Source organism: Pongo pygmaeus, chromosome 1 (genome assembly GCF_028885625.2).
Source record: "Pongo pygmaeus isolate AG05252 chromosome 1, NHGRI_mPonPyg2-v2.0_pri, whole genome shotgun sequence".
Taxonomy (NCBI): Eukaryota; Metazoa; Chordata; class Mammalia; order Primates; family Hominidae; genus Pongo; species Pongo pygmaeus.
The window spans coordinates 187,145,489-187,166,935 of NC_072373.2; the positions used below are offsets into that span (position 1 = coordinate 187,145,489).

The window sequence follows — 21,447 nt, forward strand, 5'->3', positions numbered from 1 at the left end:
AGGTTGTAGTGAGCGAGATCACGCCACTGCACTCTAGCCTGGGTGACAGAGGGAGACTTTGTCTCAAAATAATAATAATAATAAATGAATGAAGGAAGGCAATGGAAATTATCCAGACACGGATCCTGAAGTGGGAGATACTCTAATATATGTAGTCAAGTGGAATGATGACAGAAAGGGTCAGATTTGGCCATTGAAAATCAAATCACCGATGACTCTGGAGAGAGCAGGATCAGAAAAGTGGGTGCTTGAGATCCATTTTGGAGAAGTTGCAGAAAGAATGAAATAGGGAGAACGGGAAGCCAGCAAGTATAGGCAACTTGTGTAGCCCATCGCCTGATATCCTCTATATTCGTTTGCTAGAGTTACTGTAACAAAGTACCACAAACTGGCTTAAATGTACCACAAACTGGCTTACATGTACCACAAACTGGCTTAAATGACAGAAATTGGTTGTCTCACAATTCTGGAGGTTGGAAGTTCCACATCAAGGTGTCATGAGAGTCGTGTGAGAACTGTGAGGAAGAATCTGTTCCATGCCTCTCCGCTGGCCGGCAATCTTTGTCATTCCTTGGCTTATAGAAGAATCGCCCTGTTCTCTGCCTTCATCTTCACTTGGCTTTCTTTCTGTGTGTATGTGTGTCCAATTTTCTCTTTTTATAAGAATACCAATCATATTGAATTAGGGCTCTGACCTCATCTTAACTAATTATATCTACAATGACCCTATTTCCTAATAAGGTCATATTTGGAGTACTGGGAGTTAAGACTTCAACATCTGGCTGGGTGTGGTGGCTTACACTTGTAATCCCAGCACTTTGGAAGGCCAAGGCCAGAGGATTGCTTGAGCCCATGAGTTTGGGGCCAGTCTGGGCAACATAGTATCACAGAAAACAGGCCTGCGCGGTGGCTCACGCCTGTAATCCCAGCACTTTGGGAGGCTGAGGCGGGCGGATCACAAGGTCAGGAGATCGAGACCATCCTGGCTAATGCAGTGAAACCCCGTCCTAAGAAAAATATAAAAAAAAATTAGCCTGGCGTGATGGCGGGCACCTGTAGTCTCAGCTACTCGGGAGGCTGAGGCAGGAGAATGGCGTGAACCCGAGAGGCAGAGCTTGCAGTAGGCCGAGATCGCGCCACTGCACTCCAGCCTGGGCAACAGAGCGAGACTCCATCTCAAAAAAAAAAAAAAAATACAGAAAACATTAGCCAAGCTAGTGGTGCACACCTGTAATTCCAGTAGTCCCAGCTACTTGGGAGGCTGAGGTGTGAGGATCGCTTGAGACCAGGAGTTTGAGGCTGCAGTGAGCCGTGACCACACCACTGCATTCCAGCCTGAGCGACAGAGTGAAGACTGTTTCAAAAAAAAAAAAAAAAAGACTTTTGTCTTTTTTTGTGGTGTGGTCTTGGCTCACTGCAACCTCTGCCTCCCGGTTTCAAGTCATTCTTGTGCCTCGGCCTCCCAAGTAGCTGGGATTTCAGGTGTGTGCCACCACGCCTGGCCAAAAAAAAAAAAAAAGGACTTTAACATGTGAATTTGAGGGAGAGGAAAGGAATAGAATTCAATCCATAATATCCTCCTATTGTTGGAACCCAAGCAGAGACCAAAGCCCAGGAGAATGCTTGGATGCCGGCCATATGAATCAGCCTTGCTAAGCATAGGACAAGATGGAGAAGGATGGAGAATAGGTCTGGGTGGGACAAATGGATGACATCCAGTATACCCAATCTCCATAATTCCTCCCCAGCCACGTGAAAGGCTCTGACTTTACTCCTAGGGACCCAAGACTGGAATGGGAAGAGCATGAAATTGAGCTGTCTATCCCCCTGGCTCTCTCATTGCCACCTGCCCAGAGGTTGGCTGCACCCCTCCACCAAAGAAAGGCCATGACTCCTTCCTGGCAGCCCTGTCTTACAGCTACTCTCTGGTGATCTGGGAACCACTCCCTCCCTTACCCCTTGATGCCTAAGGCTAGTGCTAGCACCTTGTTGTTGTTAGCCTCAGAGGCACTTGCACTGTTCCTTGATGGTTTTCCCAAATCTTGCCCTCATCTTTGTAAATACTGTTGGCCGTTTATTACACTGTCATCATATTACCCAATTTGAATGTGTCATCTATTTCTGCCAAGACCCTGACTGATACAGTGGGTATGTTTGGAGCCAGAAAAAACAATGACAACAAAACCGTTTGAGAATTAGAATGTTAGGAGAGTCCATAACCAGAACTGTCTGAGCACATTTACTGCTGCCTATGAACGGTTTAGAGGATGAGGACAGCTGGCATGGGATTAAGGTAACCTTGTCCAGAAAGATTTCATTCATTTAGAAAAAATTTATTGAAGGCCTACTATCATGCACCAAGCACTACTATAGGTGCTGGGGGAAAAGGACAAATAAATCATGGTCCTTTCCCTCAAGGAGCTCACAATCTAGTAGCAGGGGACAGACATGTAAACAGTTAGGGTCCTTTCCCTCAAGGAGCTCACAATCTAGTAGCAGGGGACAGATATGTAAACAGTTAGTTGCATAAAGCATCACAGTGCTGTAGTAGATGTCTGAGCTAGAGATAAGAACTTTGCAATGGTCAATATACAGTAAAGGCAGAGAATAGATGGGATTGGAGACTCTGTTAAGAAATAGAATCTTGAAGGACTGTAATAATTGGAAGAAATGCTAGAAGAGGAGAGTAAGAAGGAATAATTACAACAGTAGTTCGGATATATTAATCATTTACTATGTCCTAGGGACTGTGCTTTACTTAGATTATCTCAATGCTCGTCACAACTCTATGGGGTGCTGTTATTATCCCTGTTTTACAGATGAAAAAACTAAGGCTCAAAGACATTAAGTTATGTGCCCAAGGTTGCACAGCTAGCAAATGTGAAGGACAGGAATTGAATCCAGCTCTGATTCTAGATCTAGTTTATTCTCTTAACTACTAGTACACTCAGCCGGGTGCAGTGGCTCATGCCTGTAATCCCATCACTTTGGGAGGCCAAGGTGGGTGGATCACCCCAGGTTAGGAGTTCAAGACCAGCCTGGGCAACATGGCAAAACCCTGTCTCTATTAAAAATATGCAAATTAGCTGGGGCTGTGCGCAGTGGGTCACACCCTGTAATCCCAGTACTTTGGGAGGCCGAGGCAGGCGGATCACAAGGTCAGGATATCGAGACCTTCCTGGCCAACGTGGTGAAAACCCGTCTCTACTAAAAATACAAAAAAATTAGTCAGGTGTGGTGGCAGACGCCTGTACTCCCAGCTGCTTGGGAGGCTGAGGCAGAATTGCTTGAACCCAGGAGGCGGAGGTTGCGGTGAGCCGAGATCATGCCACTGCACTCCAGTCTGGCGACAGAGCAAGACTCCATCTCAAAAAAAAAAAAAAAAAAAAAAATTAGCTGTGTGTGGTGGTGTGTGCCTGTAATCCCAGCTACTAGGGAGGCCGAGGCACAAGAATCGCTTGAACCCGGTGGTGGAGGTTGCAGTGAGCTGAGATCGCGCCATTGCACTGCAGCCTGGGTGACAGAGCGAGACCCTGTCTCAAACAAATAAAAAAAACCTACTAATGTACTCAAAGAGGCAGGACCAAGGTAGGAAAGAATTTAAAGGAGAAGTGAGTAGTCAGCCTTGACAAATCTCACAGAGAGATCAAAGGAACTGATGATTAACGAGATCCTATTGGATCTTGTAATTAGAAGATTTGAGGTGCACTTTGCCTGGGCAGTTTCACTAGCAAAGTGTAGGGGAACTAATTGAAATAGTCTCAAGAGTAAATGGGAAGTGTGGGGAAGTGGAGGCTTGTTTTCAAGGCGTTTGACATCAAAGAGGAGAGAGAAAGTAAAGAAGGAGCTTAGTGAAATGAGTCTGCTTGTGGAGAAAGGGTCCTGGTTTTATGTCAGCAGCAGTAGAGTAAGATCAGTGCTATGAAGCCTAATTGTGAGGGCAGACAGAGGGGGATGGAGGTGAGGTCTAGGGTGCTTGTGTTGTGGGGGTAAGGTAGGGAAGTTCACAGGGAAGTCTCGAGAGTTTAGCTCTGTCCAGGGAACTGGGAGTGAGGAGCCTGTCCTCAAGGCTGCTGCCAATAGCTTAGTGGTAGGTAGGAATGGTTGGCAATGTGGGTGGTACAGCAGGATCCTGACTCAGCCATGGGTGGGCACACAGACAGAGGCATGGTCCCCAGGCAAGAAGGCTGCAATCTTCGGTAGTCCATCTGGGCCTGGGAGGAACACAGGGGCAAAGGAGTCCTCTCTGAGGACTTGGGGAGGATTTCAAGGAGGCTGGGTTCCACTTCTTCACAGGTATCTGAGACTGTGGCCTTGGGCTGGGAGAGATGAGGAGAGGCACGGGATTAAAGCAGATCCTGTGGGAGGAGGGGCTGGACTGTACAGGAAGGAGAAGGGCTGGGGTAGTGCTGGGGTAGTGCCTGGGGATGGCACACTGGTAGGGCAAGGACCTTGAACAAGTTGTGTTGTTGGGGCAAGGATCCAGTACCAGGCAGGGTTGGTGATGGGCACAGGGGAGGGAAGCACACTCACCGGACTCAGGGCTGCAGTGTCCCTGAGGTACTGGCCTAGGACCCGGTGCAGGTCTGGAAGTGAGGGCCACAGGGCATGCCTCAGTCTCCTGAGGGAGAAGGAAGAGAAGCAGACTGAGCCATGGCAGTGAATTGGCAGGGAGAAGGACAGCAGTTGGGGTGGGGGAGCAGTGAGGCCAGGGAGTAAGGCTTGGAGATATAAGAGCATGGTCAAGGCAATAAAGTCAGGCAGGGGAGTAGAGTAAGAAGAAAACCTCAGGTAGGGGAGGGAAGTCAGTGGTGGGCGGGTTCAACAAAGGGTGCTGCAGTTTCCTCAAACACTCCAATGTTTGTTCCGTCTGGAACACTGGATTCATTCCCTCACCTCATTGTAGGCCTGTGTTCAAATGTCATCCCTGACTACCCTGCCTGAAACACAGTAGTCCCCCTTTATCTGCAGGGGATATGTTTCAAGACTCCCAGCAGATGTTTTTTCTATACATACATACCTACAATAAAGTTTATAAATTAGGCACAGTAAGAGATTAACAATGACTAATAATAAAATAGAACAATTAGAACAATATGCCAACATCACTACTCTTGTACTTTGGGGCCATTATTAACTAAAATAAGGGTTACTTGAACACAGCACTGCAATACCTCAACGAGTCAATCTGATAAGCAAGACGGCTGCTAAGTGACTATGGGGCAGGGAGCATATACAGCGTGGAGATGCTGGACAAAGGGATGATTTACATCCCGGGCGGGACAGAGCGGCATGGCAAGAGATTTCATCATGCTACTTACAATTTAAAATACATGAATTGTTTATTTCTGGAATTTTCCATTTAATTTTTTTCGGACCTTAATTGACTGCGTGTAACTGAAACCACAAAAAGTGAAACTGTGGATAAGAGGGAACCACTGTAGTGCCACTTCCTTTCCCCATGACAGGCTATCTCCTGCTGTACTTCATTTTTCCTTATAATACTTGACTTGTTGTACATTTATTATATTGTTATATATATTTCTTTTTGTCTGTCTCACCCCACTAGAACATATGGTCCCCGAGAAAAGACAGTTTGTCTATTTATTCACTCCTATATTTCTAGGGTGTAGAATAGTGTCTGACCCATAGTAGGTGCTCAGTAAATTAGCTGAATGAATGAATGAAGAAAACCAGTGGAGTTTATTAGTAAGTTACTGGAGAGGGTAGTCTATCTGGGAAGAATATGGATTAAGGTGTGTTGGAGGAGCCTCAATTTTTTTGTTTTTTTGTGTTGTTTTGGTTTGTTTTGTTTTTGAGACGGAATCTCGCTCTGTGGCCCAGGCTGGAGTGCAGTGGCGCAGTCTCGGCTCACTGCAAGCTCCGCCTCTCAGGTTCACGCCATTCTCCTGCCTCAGCCTCCCGAGTAGCTGGGACTACAGGCACCCACCACCACGCCTGGCTAATTTTTTTTGTATTTTTAGTAGAGATGGGGTTTCACTGTGTTAGCCAGGATGGTCTTGATCTCCTGACCCTGTGATCTGCCCACCTCGGCCTCCCAAAGTGCTGGGATTACAGGCGTGAGCCACCGCACCCGGCCAGAACCTCAATTCTTTAGCCTCATATTTCCATGTGGAGGGACGTCAGTAGAACATTTCAGGCTGCTTCAGTGACCTCACTCATCTCTCTCCAGGGGAGGAGGTGTGACTTACCTGGTAAATTGGGGAAAAGGCACTGAGTATGCCTGGCTCAGCAGACCACCTCCTCCTACTTCTCCAACTTTTTTGTTGGATCTGGCTACCTGCATGGAGGCTACCTTTCAGTCTGCTCATACGTATGGGCAGATTAAAAGTTCAAAGAGAGGTATGTCCAGAGGGAGATGGCAGCCCACGACAGTGGCACCTGAACCAGCCCAAGACCATCAGAAGATACCATCTGGAGGAGCTGACTTCTGAGCTAAGTCTTAAAGAAGCAGCAGATGAAGGACGGAGGTGGGATGCTTTCTACCCTTCATGTTTATAGCCTCCAATGGCATTTCTCCTCAGCCTTCGTCTTCCCACATAAATGAGTCACTCATTAATAACATTTATTTAAGGGCCTGCTTTTTGGCAGGCACTGTGCTAAGGATTTAAAGATGACCAAGTAAGGTATAATAGGGAAGATATATAAAGAAATAAACACAGTAAAACACTACTGGTACTGTATTGGAGCACAAAGCAGCGGCCAAAAGGGGGAGGGTCAGGAAAGGTTTCTTAAGAGTTGGTGAAGAAAGTTATTTACAGATGAATGGGTTTAGTCAGACAGGGAGGCTATTTCAGGCAGAGCGGACGTTATGTGCAAAGGCACTGAGAAGTAAAACCTGACTTGTGGAGAAAACCAGTTTGGAAAGGCTGATGCACAGGGTAGAAGAGGCTGAAGTGCTTGCTGGCAGGGGCCGATTTTGCAGAGCCTCACTTGTCATCATAGGGAGCCTGGACTATATCCTGGGAGCTATTAAAAGGATTTAAGAAGGGAATTGATAGGTTCATGTGCGCATTTGAGAAAGATTATTCTGGTGGCTGTGTGAGGCTAGATCGGAGGGGGAAGAGGTTCTGTTTCAGTGAGTCAGGTCGTGTCTGTAGGGCTAGAGAAAAGGGGCCATTGTTTGGACTAGGTTTAGGAGGTGGGACCTGATGGCCGATTGGATGCGGGGGTGGAGTGGGCAGTTTGGCTGAAGGGTGGACGGTGGCCTAGTCGCCGAGGTGAGCAGCAGGAGGCGGGGCTGTTCGAGGTGTGCGGTATAGTGGGCGTGTTAGAGTGTAAGGAGCCGCGGCGAGTCCCAGAGGTGACGTGCAGGAAGTGGCGAAGCTGTAGGTGCGCACGGGCCGTGGCCGGAGATCTGGGGTCACAGAGCGAACCAAGAATGCCTGTTTAGAGGCCTTCGGCTCCACCCGGTCCACCGCCAGTCTCCTGCCTGGCGGGGGCGGTACCTGTAGTGTGCAGGAAACTGCCACCTCAGCAGCAGCAGGCCCAGGACGGCGCTGAGGCCCAGCACTAGATGCAGAGCCGTCACCAAGGAGATCCAGGCTAGGAGACAAAAAGGGTCAGACCTCGGCCCGCCCGGGCCGGAGCCCCGCCCTCAGCCCGCCAGCCCCTGCTCTGGCCCCGCCCCTCGCCGACCCTGGGCACTGCGGGCACCCGCGCAGCCGTCGGCCCGCAAAGCCGGGGCCCCGCCCCTCTCCGCGCCCTGCGCCTCGCCCCTCTCCGAGCCCCGCCCCCCAGCCCCGCCCCACTCGCACCCGGCGCCCCGTCCCTGGCGCAGGCGCTGTGCGGCTTTGGCGCGGCCGGGGCCTGCCTCACCGGTCTCGGTGGCTGTCTCCACCCTAGCTGGGTCCGACCACGAGCTCCAGGGACCTTGGTAGGTGGGGCCGTTGAGCCTGGCGCGCAGCTGTAAACGGTAGCGAGATCGCGGGCGCAGCTCCAGGGTCCCTCCTCGGGCCCCGAGAGGCGGCTCCAGCACCTGCGCAAAGAAGCGTGCGGTGGCCCGGCGTCGGGGCTTCGATGGCCTGGCGTCTGTTTGACCCAAATCCTACAGCTCCGAATCCCCAGGCGGTCGGAGATTCCCACAAAAAGCCCCACCGGCAGAAAACACGCTTCCCGGCAGAAACAGGCCCTAACCGAGAGCCTCTCCCTAACGGGATCACGCTCTGCCCGAGAGAAACGCGCCAGGCCCACCTCCTGAGACACAGACCTCACCTCAGAGAGCTACGTATCCTAACACCAACACCAGGTACACCCTCGGCAGGGATACCGGTACACACACGCCCTGCCGGGTGTTCTCATAACTCCAGGTCGGGCGATGGACACCACCAGAAACAGATATATTCAGAGCCACACAGACCATGCCACAAATAATACTCATGCTGCAGAGGATGCCAGATTTGCGTTAGGCGCTGGGATACAAGTATCATGTGTACAAGCAGGAAGACAGCAAACATTTATGAACTGTGTGATACTCCAAATATTAGGCACTGGGTTAGGCACTGGGGAGAAAGCAATAAAATACCGTCTCTTACATATCTAATGAGAGAGACATCCAAACAGGTAAATAATCACAACAATTAATTAGTGCAAGGCACCATGGAAGTCCAGAGAAGCAGTTAATGCTTGGTTTTGTGCCACAGAGTAGTTTAGTGTGCTAAAAGCATGGATGACACGGCTGGATGGTCACAGATGAGTCTAAGGCAATCCTGGTAGGAATTTGAGGACTATTAGTACGTTATTGCCATCAACTTAGTTGTTGATGAGTAAGGGGAAGGCATAAGGGAAGAGCAAGAAGAGTCAAGGGTGCTTCCAGGCTTGGGTACTGGGTAAGTAGCGGTGCCATTGTCAGAGACAGGAAACAGAAGAGAAGTAAGTTTGAGGAAGATATACTTTAGGGTTCCATTTTATAGAGTTCAACAACAGTCCAAATGAATCAATGGTAATGTCAGGATGGTGATTACCTTTGGTGGCGGGGGATGTGTCGGAGCATTGGGAGCTTCTGAGATGCTGGAAATAATTTATATCTTGATCCTGGTTATGGTTACATGGATGTATATACAAGTACAGACTATATATTTAAAATTTGTACACTTTGTTGTATGTAAGTTTTATCACAATAAAAAAGTAAAGCTTCAGGAAGAAGAGGAGTTCCATTCTGGATAGACTGAGTCTGAAATGTCCAGGGGGAGGAAGTTTTGGTAGAACCATAAGATGTTGTACATAGTTGTATATATGTGTGGCAAATGAGAATAAAAGTAGACAAACTAATATTTAAGTAATGTATATTGAGCACCTTCCTTATGCCAGGCAGTATGCTAGGTATTTAGATATAGTATTTAATCTTTACTATAACTCCATAAGGTAGATAGCTTCATCCTCATTTCACCAATGAGGAAACAGACTTCAAACATTTTGGTAATTTGCCTGTGGTTTGTAAATTCCTTTCCATATGGGAGTTAGAATGGTAAAATTGCGATTGTTAATGTATGGGCATTGAAACCATGGAGTTAAAGCACTCACCTGGGGAGAACATATTTATTTTATCAGAGGAGAAAAGAACCTAGGATGAGACTCTAGGAAGCACAGCATTTTGTGGAAGGCTGGAAAGGAGGAGCCGGGAGAGGAGAGTGAGAAAGTTCAGTCAGAGACTTAGGAGGAAAATCGGGGAAGACTGATATCCCAAAGAGAGAGAAATGTTAAGTAGGAGTAGCCAGAAGTATCGGATGCCCAAGAGAGACTAAGATACCAGTTGAATCTGATAAACATAGATATACTAGCAGAGACTGGATACATAGACACTTTCACTCCTGCTAACAGGCATGGCCAACCCCAGGGATCCCCTGCATAGTGAAGTCTGTGGGCATTTGTTGCTTGACCATACCTTCCAGTCCTGATGGCCTTCTCCTGTGTATCGGAGTTGATAGCAGGTCTCTTGGGCTGCCCAGGACGATGGGTGCTGCCACTCCAATTCCAGATGCCCGCTGGAGATCTCCCTCCAGTGCAAGTTTGGGGTGGGGAGGCGCACTACAGGGATGTCAGCAGGGAGCAGCTTAAGTCCTTCTGTGCATGAGGCGTCGTGCCACCAGAGCCATCGGTCAGAAGGGTCAGAGTTGGGGATCCTGGGCACAGGGTCAGATTCAGTGGGGGTGGGAACTATGTGGGAAGAATGGGGAAGAAAGTTCTTACCAGCCTGGTGGATCCAGAAAGGGGAGCCCAGGTAGCTGTGAACAGCACCCGGGGCTGTGGTCACCTCCACAAGGATGTGAATAATGCTGTCATTTCGTGACTTGAAGTGGCAGCGAGAGAACTGTGGGGTCTGTAATCCTGGATTTGTTTTCTCTTCCTCTTCGCAGTTCTCCCAGATGGGGTACCTAAGACCCAGCCCCACAGAGTCATTGAATCAGGCCTGCCCCAGAGACTAATCCCAAGGCTTCCCATCCCACAAGAATGATGGCCTGCAGGGATTATCATCTAACTCCTTCCTTCGAGGGGCCTCCAGAGCTTTCCTTCTGTCTTTATGCCATGATGTTTTCTTTTTGTTTTTTCCTTTGTTCATTTGTTCGTTTGTTTGCTTTTGCTATTTTGCCATGATGTTTTCTGAAGTCAGCTTTGGTGTCTGGCCTCTTCCCTTTGAGGTAAGACCTAGCATGATATGTGAAAACAGCATGGGTTTTCACCAGGAGTTCAGGTCTTGGCTTACCTTTGTATAACTTTGGGCAAATTACTTGGTTTATCTCTGCTCCAGTTTCCTTCTATTTGTAAAATGGGTTAATGATACCAACCTCACAGGATTGTTTCAAAGATTAAAGAACCTTTATCTTTCTGGAGAAAAATATCCTCTATTTTTAACGTGTTCTCATACGTCATTCCTCCTACTCTCCCCTATGTGTTATTTTGCTATTAGATTATTACAATAGTCTCCTAACTGGCTTTTCTGCTTCTGTTTTTGCCACTATCTTCAAGTTGTTCTCCACACAGCTACCAGAATTTGTTTCCAAAAATGTTGATGTAATAATGTCCAGAATATAATGTCACAAACTATTGATTTTGATCTTTACCACTGCTATGTTAGATGAAGCCACTATTATTCCTTGCTTGGATTAAGGCAAATTTCTAACTGGTGATTCTGCTTCTACTCTTATTTATTTATTCACAGAGAAACATATGTTTTAAAAATGTAAGTCAAATTGTCATTGTTTACTGCTTAAAATCCTTCAGCGGCTCTTCATCCCACTTAGAATAAAACCCAAACTCCTTACCAGGCCTACAGGACTCTGTGATTTGGTTTCTCCTTGCCTCACCATTCTCATCTCTTACGATTCTCATGCCAGTTTATCACCCTTCATACGCACAGGCCTTCTTTCTGTGCCACAGATATGCCAAATGCGCTATCTTTGCACTTTGCCTTTGCCCTGGATTGCTCTGACTGTAGGTCTTCATGTGACTCATTCCTTCTTGCCATTTAGATCTCAGCTTATCTGTCACCTCCCTGGTGAGGCTTTTCCTGGCCACTCAGTCTAAATTAGCAACACCCACCCCCCACCCACCACACGCCCCCCTTTAGTCTCTATTATAACTTTGTTCCTTTATTTCTTTACTTGTCTCCCTCTCCTTTTCCCCTCCCCTCTACTAATGTAAGCCCCAACAATGCTGGAACCCTTTCTATTTTATTTATTTTAAAAAATGATTTGAGACAGTCTTGCTTTGTTGCCCAGGCTGGAGTGCAATGGAGCGATCTCAGCTCACTGCAGCCTCTGCCTCTTGGGTCCAAGCGATTCTCCTGCCTCAGCCTCCTGAGTAGCTGGGATTACAGGCACCTGCCACCACACCTGGCTAATTTCTGTATTTTTAGTAGAGATGGGGTTTTGCCATATTGGCCAGGCTGGTCTCGAACTCCTGACCTCAAGTGATCTGCCCACCTTGGCCTCCCAAAGTGCTGGGATTACAGGTGTGAGCCACTGAGCCTGGCCCCTTTTCCATTTTATTTGTTGCACTATTTATCCCCAGTACCTTGTACAAAGTCACCCTCAATAATTCTTTATTGAACAATTGAATCATGTCTCCCTCTTGATTATAACCCGTAAGTGGCTCACCGTCACTAAAATGGGTATGTTTACCCATTTAATCAACAAATAATTGATACTATGTGCCAATTGGTACTGTGCCAGGCCCTATGAGTGCATAGAGGAATAAGCTTCAAAGAGCTCTAATTTCAGTGGGAAAGACAGAAAAACAAACATGATATTTTTCTGTGATGTGCATAGACTGGCTTGGGAGCATCAAAGGGGAGCATCCAGCCCAGACTGGGAGGGTCAGGGAATGCTTCCTGGATACGGCGATGTTTAGACTGAGTTTTGGACTAAAAATAGGATAGGCAAAAGGGACAAACAGGCATCCCAGGCACATGGTTGTGCATAGATAAGAGAGTGTGGTGCTTTGGGGGAAATTCTAAGTGGTGCAGATGGTTTTCGCATAAAGGGCCTGGTGGTAAGTGGTAAATGTGAGACTGCAGACCATGTCATGGATGGCCTTATGGCCTTTCTGGGGAGCTTGAACTTGAATTACTACTAACCTTGTAGTAGTTAGGTAGACATTTAAGGATTTTAAGCAGGGAAGTGCCATAACTAGCTTTGTACTTTAGGAAGATCATTCTAACTACAGTCTGTAGAAAGGATTTGTGAGGGCCGACTAGAAGCAGAGAGAAATCCATTACGACACTCTTGTAGTTTTTCATGTGCAAAGTGATGAGGATGTGAAAATAGGGTAGCAACAGTGAGAGAGAGGGAAAGAGATGATTGAAGAGATACTGAACAGGTAAAAATGACAAGACTATTTCTGGTTAGGCCTGGAGGGTATAGGAATGGGAGAAGTCCAGGATGATTTCTGTTTTTCAGTCCAGGAAAACTGAATTCATGGTAGGATTGGAGACAATAAAGAAAAAGCAAGTTTTTCTTTTCTTTTTTTTTTTGGAGAAGGAGTATTCTCTCTGTCGCGCAGGCTGGAGTGCAGGGGCACGATTTCGGCTCACTGCAACCTCCACTTCCTGGGTTCAAGCATTTCTCCTGCCTCAGCCTCCCAAGAAGCTGGGACTACAGGCACGTGCCACCACGCCCGGCTAATTTTTGTAATAAATGATGAGGTTTCACTATGTTGGCCAGGCTGGTTTCCAACTGCTGACCTCAGGTGATCCAGCCACCTCGGCCTCCCACAGTGCTGGGATTACAGGTGTGAGCCACTGTGCCCAGCAGGAAAAGCAAGTTTCGATAGAGGAAATGATGACTTCAGTTTTGCTACCCTTTAGTCCACTCAGGCATCTCAATCCTATGGATATCTATGCAGTTATTAAAAAGAATGAGTTACATCTTTTTGTAATGATCTCTGAGACATGTTTTTAAGCAAAAAGGTGAGTCAACAAACATATATAATGTAATCCAATTTATATTTAAAAATTAAATATTAGGCTGGGTGTGGTGGCTCATGCCTGTAATCCCAGCACTTTGGGAGGCTGAGGTGGGTGGATCACTTGAGGTCAAGAGTTCGAGACCAGCCTGGCTAACATGATGAAAACCCGTTTCTACTAAAAATACAAAAAATTAGCCGGGCATGGTGGCGCACATCTGTAATCCCAGCTACTCGGGGGGCTGAGGCAGGAGAATCGCTTGAACCCTGGAGTCGGAGGTTGCAGTGAGCTGAGATCGCACCACTGCACTCTAGCCTGGGAAACAGAGCGAGACTCCATCTCAAAAAAAAAAAAATTAAATATTAGGCTGGGCGTGGTAGCAGGGCTGAGATGGGAGGATTGCTTGAGCTCAGGAGTTTGAGACCAGTCTGGGCAACATAGGGAGACCTTGTCTCTACTTAAAAAAAAAAAAGAAAGAAAGAAAGAAAATGCCTGTAGTCCTAGCTAATCAGGAGGCTCAGGTGGGAGAATCGTTTGAGCCTGGGAGGTCGAGGCTGCAGTGAGCCATAATCATGCCACTGCACTCCAGCCTGGACAACAGAGCAAGACCCTATCTCAAAAATAATAAAATTTAAATGTTGTATAGAGATGTATGTAAATACATAGAAGAAAACTGGAAGAATACATTTAAATAGTTAATAGTGTTCAAAAATTTTTTACTGTTGGTAGGTGAGAATATACTGGTGAATAAAAGCCCATTGATCTTGCCCTCATGGATCATATGTGGTCAAGATCAGCCTTTCTCAATTGGAGTTCAGAGAGGTTTTTTTTTTTTTTTTTTTTGAGACAAAGTCTTGATCTGTTGCCCAGGCTGGAGTGCAGTGGTGTAATCATAGCTCACTGTAACCTCAAATTCCTAGGCTCATGCCATCCTCCCACCTTAGCCTCCCAAGTAGCTAGGAATACAGGTGCCACCATGCCTGGCTAATTAAAGAAATTTTGTAGAGACAAAGTCTCACTATGTTGCCTAGGCTGGTCTCAAACTCCTGGCCTCAAGTGATCTTTTTGCCTCAGCCTCCCAAAGTGCTGGGATTACAGGTGTGAGCCACTGGGCCTGGCCAGATTTTTATTATCAACCAAATAATCATATAAAGTATAAATATTAAAGTGTGACTATGATAAGTACTTAAGAAGGAGAGGTACGGCTGGGCGTGGTGGCTCACGCCTGTAATCCCAGCACTTTGGGAGGCCGAGGTGGGTGGATCATGAGGTCAAATCGAGATTATTCTGGGCTAACAGTTACAGTGAAACCCCATCTCTACTAAAAATACAAAAAATTAGCCAGGCGTGGTGGTGGGCGCCTGTAGTCCCAGCTACTTGGGAGGCTGAGGCAGGAGAATGGCATGAACCCAGGAGGCGGGGCTTGCAGTGAGCCGAGATGGCGCCACTGCACTCCAGCCTGGGTGACAGAGCGAGACTCTGTCTCAAAAAAAAAAAAAAAAAAAGGAGCGGTACATGGTACAACAAGAATGTATAATAGTGCTATTGGACTTAATAAAGAAGGCCAGGGGAGGGTCCCTAAGAAAATGACACTTGAGTTGAGATTTGGAGGATAAGTAGAAGTTAAGTAAAGACAGGAGGGCTGGGTAAACAGCAGTGTAAAGACCTAGAAGCAGGAGGGAATATGCCAGATATGAGGGGACCACAGAAGCCCCATGCTGGAACATGGGGATCAAAGGGCAGCATAGCACAAGATGAAGCTGAAGAAGTAGGTAGGGGCTGAGTCTCAGAACTTTTCAAGTCCATGGTAGAGGTTTTTTTCTTTATCCTAAGACTAGTGGGAAGCTATTGAATATTTTTAAGCAGGGAGTGTTATGTTCATTTTTGCACTTTTAAAAGATCCCTTCAGGCTAGGTGCGGTGGCTCACACCTGTAATCCCAGCACTTTGGGAGGCCAAGGCAGGTGGATCACCTGAGGTCAGGAGTTCGAGACCAGCCTGAGCAACATGGTGAAGCCCCCTCTCTAGTAAATACAAAAAAAATTAATGGGGTGTGGTGGCACATGCCTGTAATCCCAGCTACTTGGGAGGCTGAGGCAGGAGAATCCCTTGATCCCTGGAGGTGGAGGTTGCAGTGAGCCGAGATTGCACTATTGCACTCCAGCCTGGGCAACAGAGCGAGACTCTCTCACAACAAAACAAAACAAAAAGATCCCTTCAGCACCTATATGAAGAATTACTTGGAAAACTCAGGGTGATCAGTTACTATGTCTTTTCGGTAGCCCAAGAGAGAATTAATGATGGGTTGTAGTAGGATAGTGGCAGTGATAGACAAGTGGGCAGATTCTAGAGATAGTTAATAGGTAAAATCAATACAACTTGGTTATAGATTTAGATACGGAGAGGATGAAGAATTAATGAGGTGCTTGCTGGAAGTCTTTGAAGGCCAGGCTAAATTTTTTATGACTTTGATAATGAGAAATTGCAGTACATGTTTGAGTAAGGGGAGACCATGCAAAGTTAGAGCTTTACAAAGGTCATGCACAGTTTGAGCTTAACAAAGATCACTCTGTTAGCAGCACGGGGAATACATTGGAGGTGAATTAGACTGTAGGATGTTGCAATGGTCCCAGTGACATTATTAAGGCTGAACTAAACCAAAGCATTCCCAATGGGAACAGAGAGGGGTTGAGAAGATAAAATATCGGTTGGAGGATGAGAGAATAGATAAGAGAGCATTGAAAGCTGTATGGTTTGGAGACAAAGGAAGGAAAGTGAAGAGGACCAAGAACATTCTCTTCCTTTTTTCTGCAAGACTGTGGCTCACTCCCATGACACCAACCTCAATCAGCAGTTCAGCTCTCACCTGTCTCTGGGGCAGCACCGTGCCCTGCTGTGGTAGAAGAAGCCTTGGGAGCTAGCATGGTCCTGTTGCTGCCATTGACAGGTAACATTCTTAAGGTCCAAGGTAAAGCATTGCAGTCCAATTGCCACTAAAGTCAAAGAAGTAAGTCCCATCAGGGTCCGTGTGCCCCTACTGTATAGGGTGTTCAGATAATTTCTACACATATAACTTAGAACATTGACTCCTGTTCTCTCTTCTTTCCCTGAACATAGTTCATCCTGTCCAATGGCAAGTTCGAGATCATCAGGAAGGACCATGGTTCCCAGAGCTTCAGATCCAGCCCAGGCTTCCCTAGAGATATTCTTTTTATCTCCTCCCCATCTCCCTATTCCTTTGTTGGCTCACCTGCATCTCCAGGCAGGTCCACAGTCACAGGGAGGGACCAGGATCCCCAGGAGCCACTGAGGGAGATCCCATCAGGTTCGCTGCGCAGCTGCAGCCAGTAGGAGTTGCCAGGCTGGAGTCCTGAGATGAGGCAGCTTCCACCCACTGCTGTCAGAGCTGAAGCCTTGGGAGGAAAATCCCATCTTCACAATCTAGGCCTGCCTGTCAGCTGAGAGAGCCTCCAACCCTTATATTTGCACAGCATCCCTGTGAAGAGGCGCTCAGCTCCTTGCCGGATAGATATGCACACAGACCAGGGGCCAAGTTGGTGGGTTTCAGGTGGTGTTGAGGGTTTTGTTGGGAAATCTCCATTAATTTGGAGGCCTGAAAGCCTTTGCTTTTATCAGTGGGAATGACCCAAAGTAGGAAGCCTCTAAGTAGGCATGGCTCCTATCTGAGCCTATACTAACTCTCCAAGGACGAACCCAGGTCTGGAATCCCCAAAGTATGGTCTGTCCTTTCCTGGGGCAAGATTGAAAGTAGGAGGTAAGAAGTGGGGCAGAAGAAGGTCAGCATACTTCTCTACTTGGGGAGGTCTGCTTTGGTCCATCTTGCCAGGGCATTGTGGGCTGAGCACATGGAGACTGGTCCAGAGCAGAGGCTGAGTGTGGCCTCTGCAGAGCAGGGCAGCAGGTTTCTGTGGCGATCAGCTGTATGACCGTGGGACCAGTGGAGTTCTTGGGATTTCTGGGGCCATAGCGGAGTTCATACCTCAGGAAATCACTGATTTCTGGAGCTGGCTCCTCCCAGCTGATCTGAAGTTCCCCTGGCTGGCTCCCACCCATGGCCTTGATGATACTGGGGGGAGCCGGCAGGCCTGAGAGCAAGACAGGGCACATCAGAACTCTGAGTACCACAGTCTGTGGCTCAGCCTCTGGACTGCAGAGAGGGGTGCTGGGGGCTGAATTGGGGCAGATTCTGGATTCAAAAATGGTAGGCTCTCATTCTCCTGGAGGGCAGGCAGGCTAGGGAGGCTCCTGATTCTGTTCTTCCCTCATGAGAACAGTGACTTCATTGCAGTATGATGGCTTGCTAGACTCAGTGCTTCTTGCAAGCAGGGTTCCCCTTTTCTCTCCATATCCCCATCACCTAGCCCAGTGTCTGGCACACAGTAGGTATTCTGTAACTCTTGAATGGATGAATAAATGATTTGTTGACAATGGGAGGACCAGGGTGTGAAATGATTTGTGGGGCATTTCTAGCTCTAGATGCCAAGGCTGGGAGGAATGACAAGGGAGTCTTGGGGTGCCTCTGGGGGTCTGGTAATAGGGGTATCTGTGCTGAGCTGGAAGGGCACAGACAAGTCTGATTCCAGGAGCTGGACTGGGGGCAGCAAGTGGAGGGGGCAGGGTGACAGGAGGATGGCTCTTACCTACACTGTCCACAAAGAGGACTCGCTGAGTCCGAGTCTGGTTTAGGACCACATTCTTCACCCAGAGGTGCAGCGGAAAGAAGAGACGCACTTCCTCCTGGTCTGGAAACTGGCACACGTATCGGGTTCCAAAGTGGGGCACACTCTGGGAACTCAGGGGGCAAGCACGGGGCTTCTCCCTGTTGGCATAGAAGAGGTCCCTCCTACACAGCCACCATGCGGAGCCCTGAGGACCCAGACCTGGGCCCATGCCCAACTTCTGTCTCTAGTACTGCCATTTTTCTTCTCACTGCCTGGGATAGGTGGGATTAAGGGTTATGTAGGGCTGGAGCTGGGGCCCACATACATCCAAAGCACATCTGTTCGAAAAGTAGGTACTTAGGGCTTGTATTCAGAGTGGTCCTCGGACAGGCAGGAAAGCTGCTGGAGTGGGACTCAGCTAAGTGCAGGGACAGATATATGGGGAGTGGGGCACAGTCCAGCACCTACCGCGGGTAGGCATACAGCAGCTGGTATGTCCCACTGGGCGCTGCCTCTTCCTCATCCCAGAAGCAAGTGAGGTCCTCAAATGTTCGGGAGAAACACTTCAGGGGCTCTGAGTCTGATGCCAGCAAGGAGACATCTAAGGAACAGCTGGTGAGTTGGCCCTGGGTCCTCCCAGGCATGTTTATGTGGAAGGGGAGGGGACCAGCAGGAGAGCCTCTTACTCTACCTCCCCTCCCAGGGCCCTGCATCACCTCCCAGGGCTCCCTCTTCCTGGGCATAGGTGATCTCCACCCTCTGTGCACCTCACCTTGGCTGCTGACTTGGGCCAGGTTTTGAGGGGCCAGGAGGAGGCAGGAGGTGATCATGAAGAGGGCCCAGGAGGGCATCTTCTCCGCCACTGTGTGCCTGCCTTAGCCCATCCTCCCTTCAGGAAGCCGGGCCCCAATCCCCTCCCAGGCCAGCCCCTCAGGTTCCTGTCAGATACAGCCCCACGTCCTGTCCCTGTCCCTGCCCCTCTGAGGCCCATCCAGACCACACTGGGGCCAGGGGCCAGGGGCCAGGGGAGGGGAGGGGGCGGGAGAGAAGGAGGAATTTGAAAGAGAGGACATAGGCCTTTTGGTGGGAGGGAGATGGGGGTTGTATATTTGACCGTATACCAAAAGGCAAGTCAGCCTCTCTATCTGTGTTAACGATTATAGAATGGTATAATAGCATCAGAATAGCAACCTTTACTGAGCACTATGCTGCCGTGTGTTAAGCACTTTATATCCATTCACTTAAGACAATCCTCACAATAGTCTTGTTATTTCCATTATAGAGATGAGGAAACGGAGATGCAGAGAAGTTAAAGATTTGCCCAAGGTTACATACTAGGACATAAAGCTCAGGAGGTCAACCTTCAGAACCCACATGCATAACAACCATGCTGTGCTATGCTCTTGGGAGGCTAATCTGCTGAGAAGTGACTGTCTGCCCCACAACTATGCCAAATGGTGGGTATTTCCACTTTAACAGTTCTGTGACTTTATGCATGAATAAACACATTCTCGCTGAAACTGGACATGCCCTCTCCATTATGGGCGGCCTCCACGGCTGCCTCTAATCCCTTGCTACTCAAAATGTGGTCTGTAGACCAGGAGCAACAGCATTAGGTGGGCACTTATTAGAAATGCAGAATCTTAGGCCCCACCCCAGGCCTATTAAAGTTGAACCTGCATTTTACCAAAATCCCCAGATGGTTTGAATGTAACTTAAAGTTGGAGAAGCAATGGTCTTCAGTACTTTTATCCTGTTTGCTCAGATTGGAGATGGCTTACACTCCTTACCCTGCCCCCTTGTCTTGTATCCAATAAATAACAGCGCAGCCTGGCATTTGGGGCCACTACTGGTTTCTGCGTCTTGGTTGTAGTGGTCCCCTCGACCCAGCTGTCTTTTCTTTTATCTCTTTGTCTTGTGTCTTTATTTCTATGATCTCGTCTTTGCACAGGGGAGAAAAACCCACCGACCCTGTGGAGCTGGCCCCTACAAAAATAGAATCTGCATTTTACCAAAATCCTTAGATGGTTTGAATGTAACTTAAAGTTGGAGAAGCAATGGTCTTCAGTACTTTTATCCTGTTTGCTCCGAATCAGTGGATGGGGCTGGGTGCAGTGGCTCACACCTGTAATACCAGCACTTTGGGAGGCCGAGCTGGGTGGATCATCTGAGGTCGGGAGTTTGAGACCAGCCTGGCCAGTATGGTGAAACCCTGTCTCTACTAAAAATACAAAAAAATTAGCTAGGCGTGGTAGCTCTTGCCTATAGTTCCAGCTGCTCAGAAGGCTGAGGCATGAGAATCTCTTAAACCCAGGGGGCAGAGGTTGCAGTGACCCAAGATTTGCACCACGGCACGCCAGCCTGGGTGACAGGGCAAGACTCTGTCCCAAAAAAAAAAAAAATTCAGTGGATGGCTGGTCTCAGCTCTTCAGCCTGTGCTCATCTCCTGTCACTGAACCCCAAGCCTCCTCCTGGGACTGCTCTGTATGTGGATTTTATGCCAATTCTAGGAGCCTTGACTCTTGGGTGGGTGGAGGTGGGGACAGGAGGTGAGTTGTGGGGAGGGTGCATAGCCACATCAACTCCCATTTTTAGCCCCTCAGGCCTCAGCTGGGGCTCCCATTGCTGGCTGTACAGACTAAGTATCCTCAATATCAAGGAGGAGATGGAACTCCTTCAGCTCTCCTGTGAAGTCTTAGTTTCTCTGGCACCATTTCTCTACAAGCAGTCCCTGACTCAGATTTGTCTTTAGCTGTACCTGGCTCTCACATTACGAGGACTGATGGTAATGACTTTGGATGCCTTCCCCAGTCCCCAGGCAAGGGCTACCCAAACTTCTGTGAGATCAAGTGAGAGGGGAAACACAACTTTAGTGTTCATGCAGTCCCATGGCTTTGATGCTCTGTGTATGCTGATGACTTCAAATGATATCTCTAGCTGTGACTTCTTCCCTGGGCTCCAGATTTGGATAGCCAACTGCCTACCTGACTTCTCCACTTGCATATATAAAAGCATCTTTTACTTTTTCTTTTTTTTTTTTTTTTAGACAGAGTTTTGCTCTTGTTGCCCAGGCTGGAGTGCAGTGGTGCAATCTCAGCTTACTGCAACCTCTGCCTCCTGGGTTCAAGCAATTCTCTTGCCTCAGCCTCTCGAGTAGCTGGGATTACAGGCACCTGCCATCACGCCTGGCGTGTATTTGTATTTGTATTTTTAGTAGAGACGGGGTTTTGCCATGTTGGCCTCGAACTCCTGACCTCAGGTGATCCACCTGCCTTGGCCTCCCAAAGTGCTGGGATTACGGGTGTGAGCCACCACACCCGGCAAGCATCTTATACTTAAGGTG

At 48.1% G+C, this 21,447-nt stretch overlaps 1 protein-coding gene across 1 annotated transcript; it reads right to left on the reverse strand.

Annotated features, from left to right (window-relative positions):
• Nucleotides 1-2,312: 2,312 nt before the first annotated feature.
• Nucleotides 2,313-18,955, reverse strand: MPL (MPL proto-oncogene, thrombopoietin receptor). Its single transcript, XM_054491672.2, has 12 exons — nt 18,877-18,955; nt 18,573-18,705; nt 18,084-18,262; nt 17,230-17,528; nt 16,673-16,835; nt 16,289-16,415; nt 10,210-10,394; nt 9,905-10,047; nt 7,840-7,999; nt 7,470-7,566; nt 4,534-4,621; nt 2,313-4,319 (listed from the first exon to the last, which is right to left on the reverse strand). The coding sequence occupies exons 1-12, from the start codon at nt 18,953-18,955 to the stop codon at nt 4,065-4,067; spliced, it is 1,908 nt and encodes a 635-aa protein (XP_054347647.1). The 3' UTR covers nt 2,313-4,064.
• Nucleotides 18,956-21,447: the final 2,492 nt, after the last annotated feature.

What these genes read in the sequence shown, in the direction of transcription:
- MPL (XM_054491672.2), bottom strand. Translation starts at nt 18,955, where the DNA reads ATGCCCTCCTGGGCCCTCTTCATGATCACCTCCTGCCTCCTCCTGGCC. An exon ending in GGACCTGCCTGGAGATGCAG is followed by an intron (nt 16,416 to 16,672) that starts GTGAGCCAACAA and finishes CTTTGACTTTAG; the next exon opens with TGGCAATTGGACTGCAATGC. An exon ending in GGAGACAGCCACCGAGACCG is followed by an intron (nt 7,567 to 7,839) that starts GTGAGGCAGGCC and finishes TTTGTCTCCTAG; the next exon opens with CCTGGATCTCCTTGGTGACG.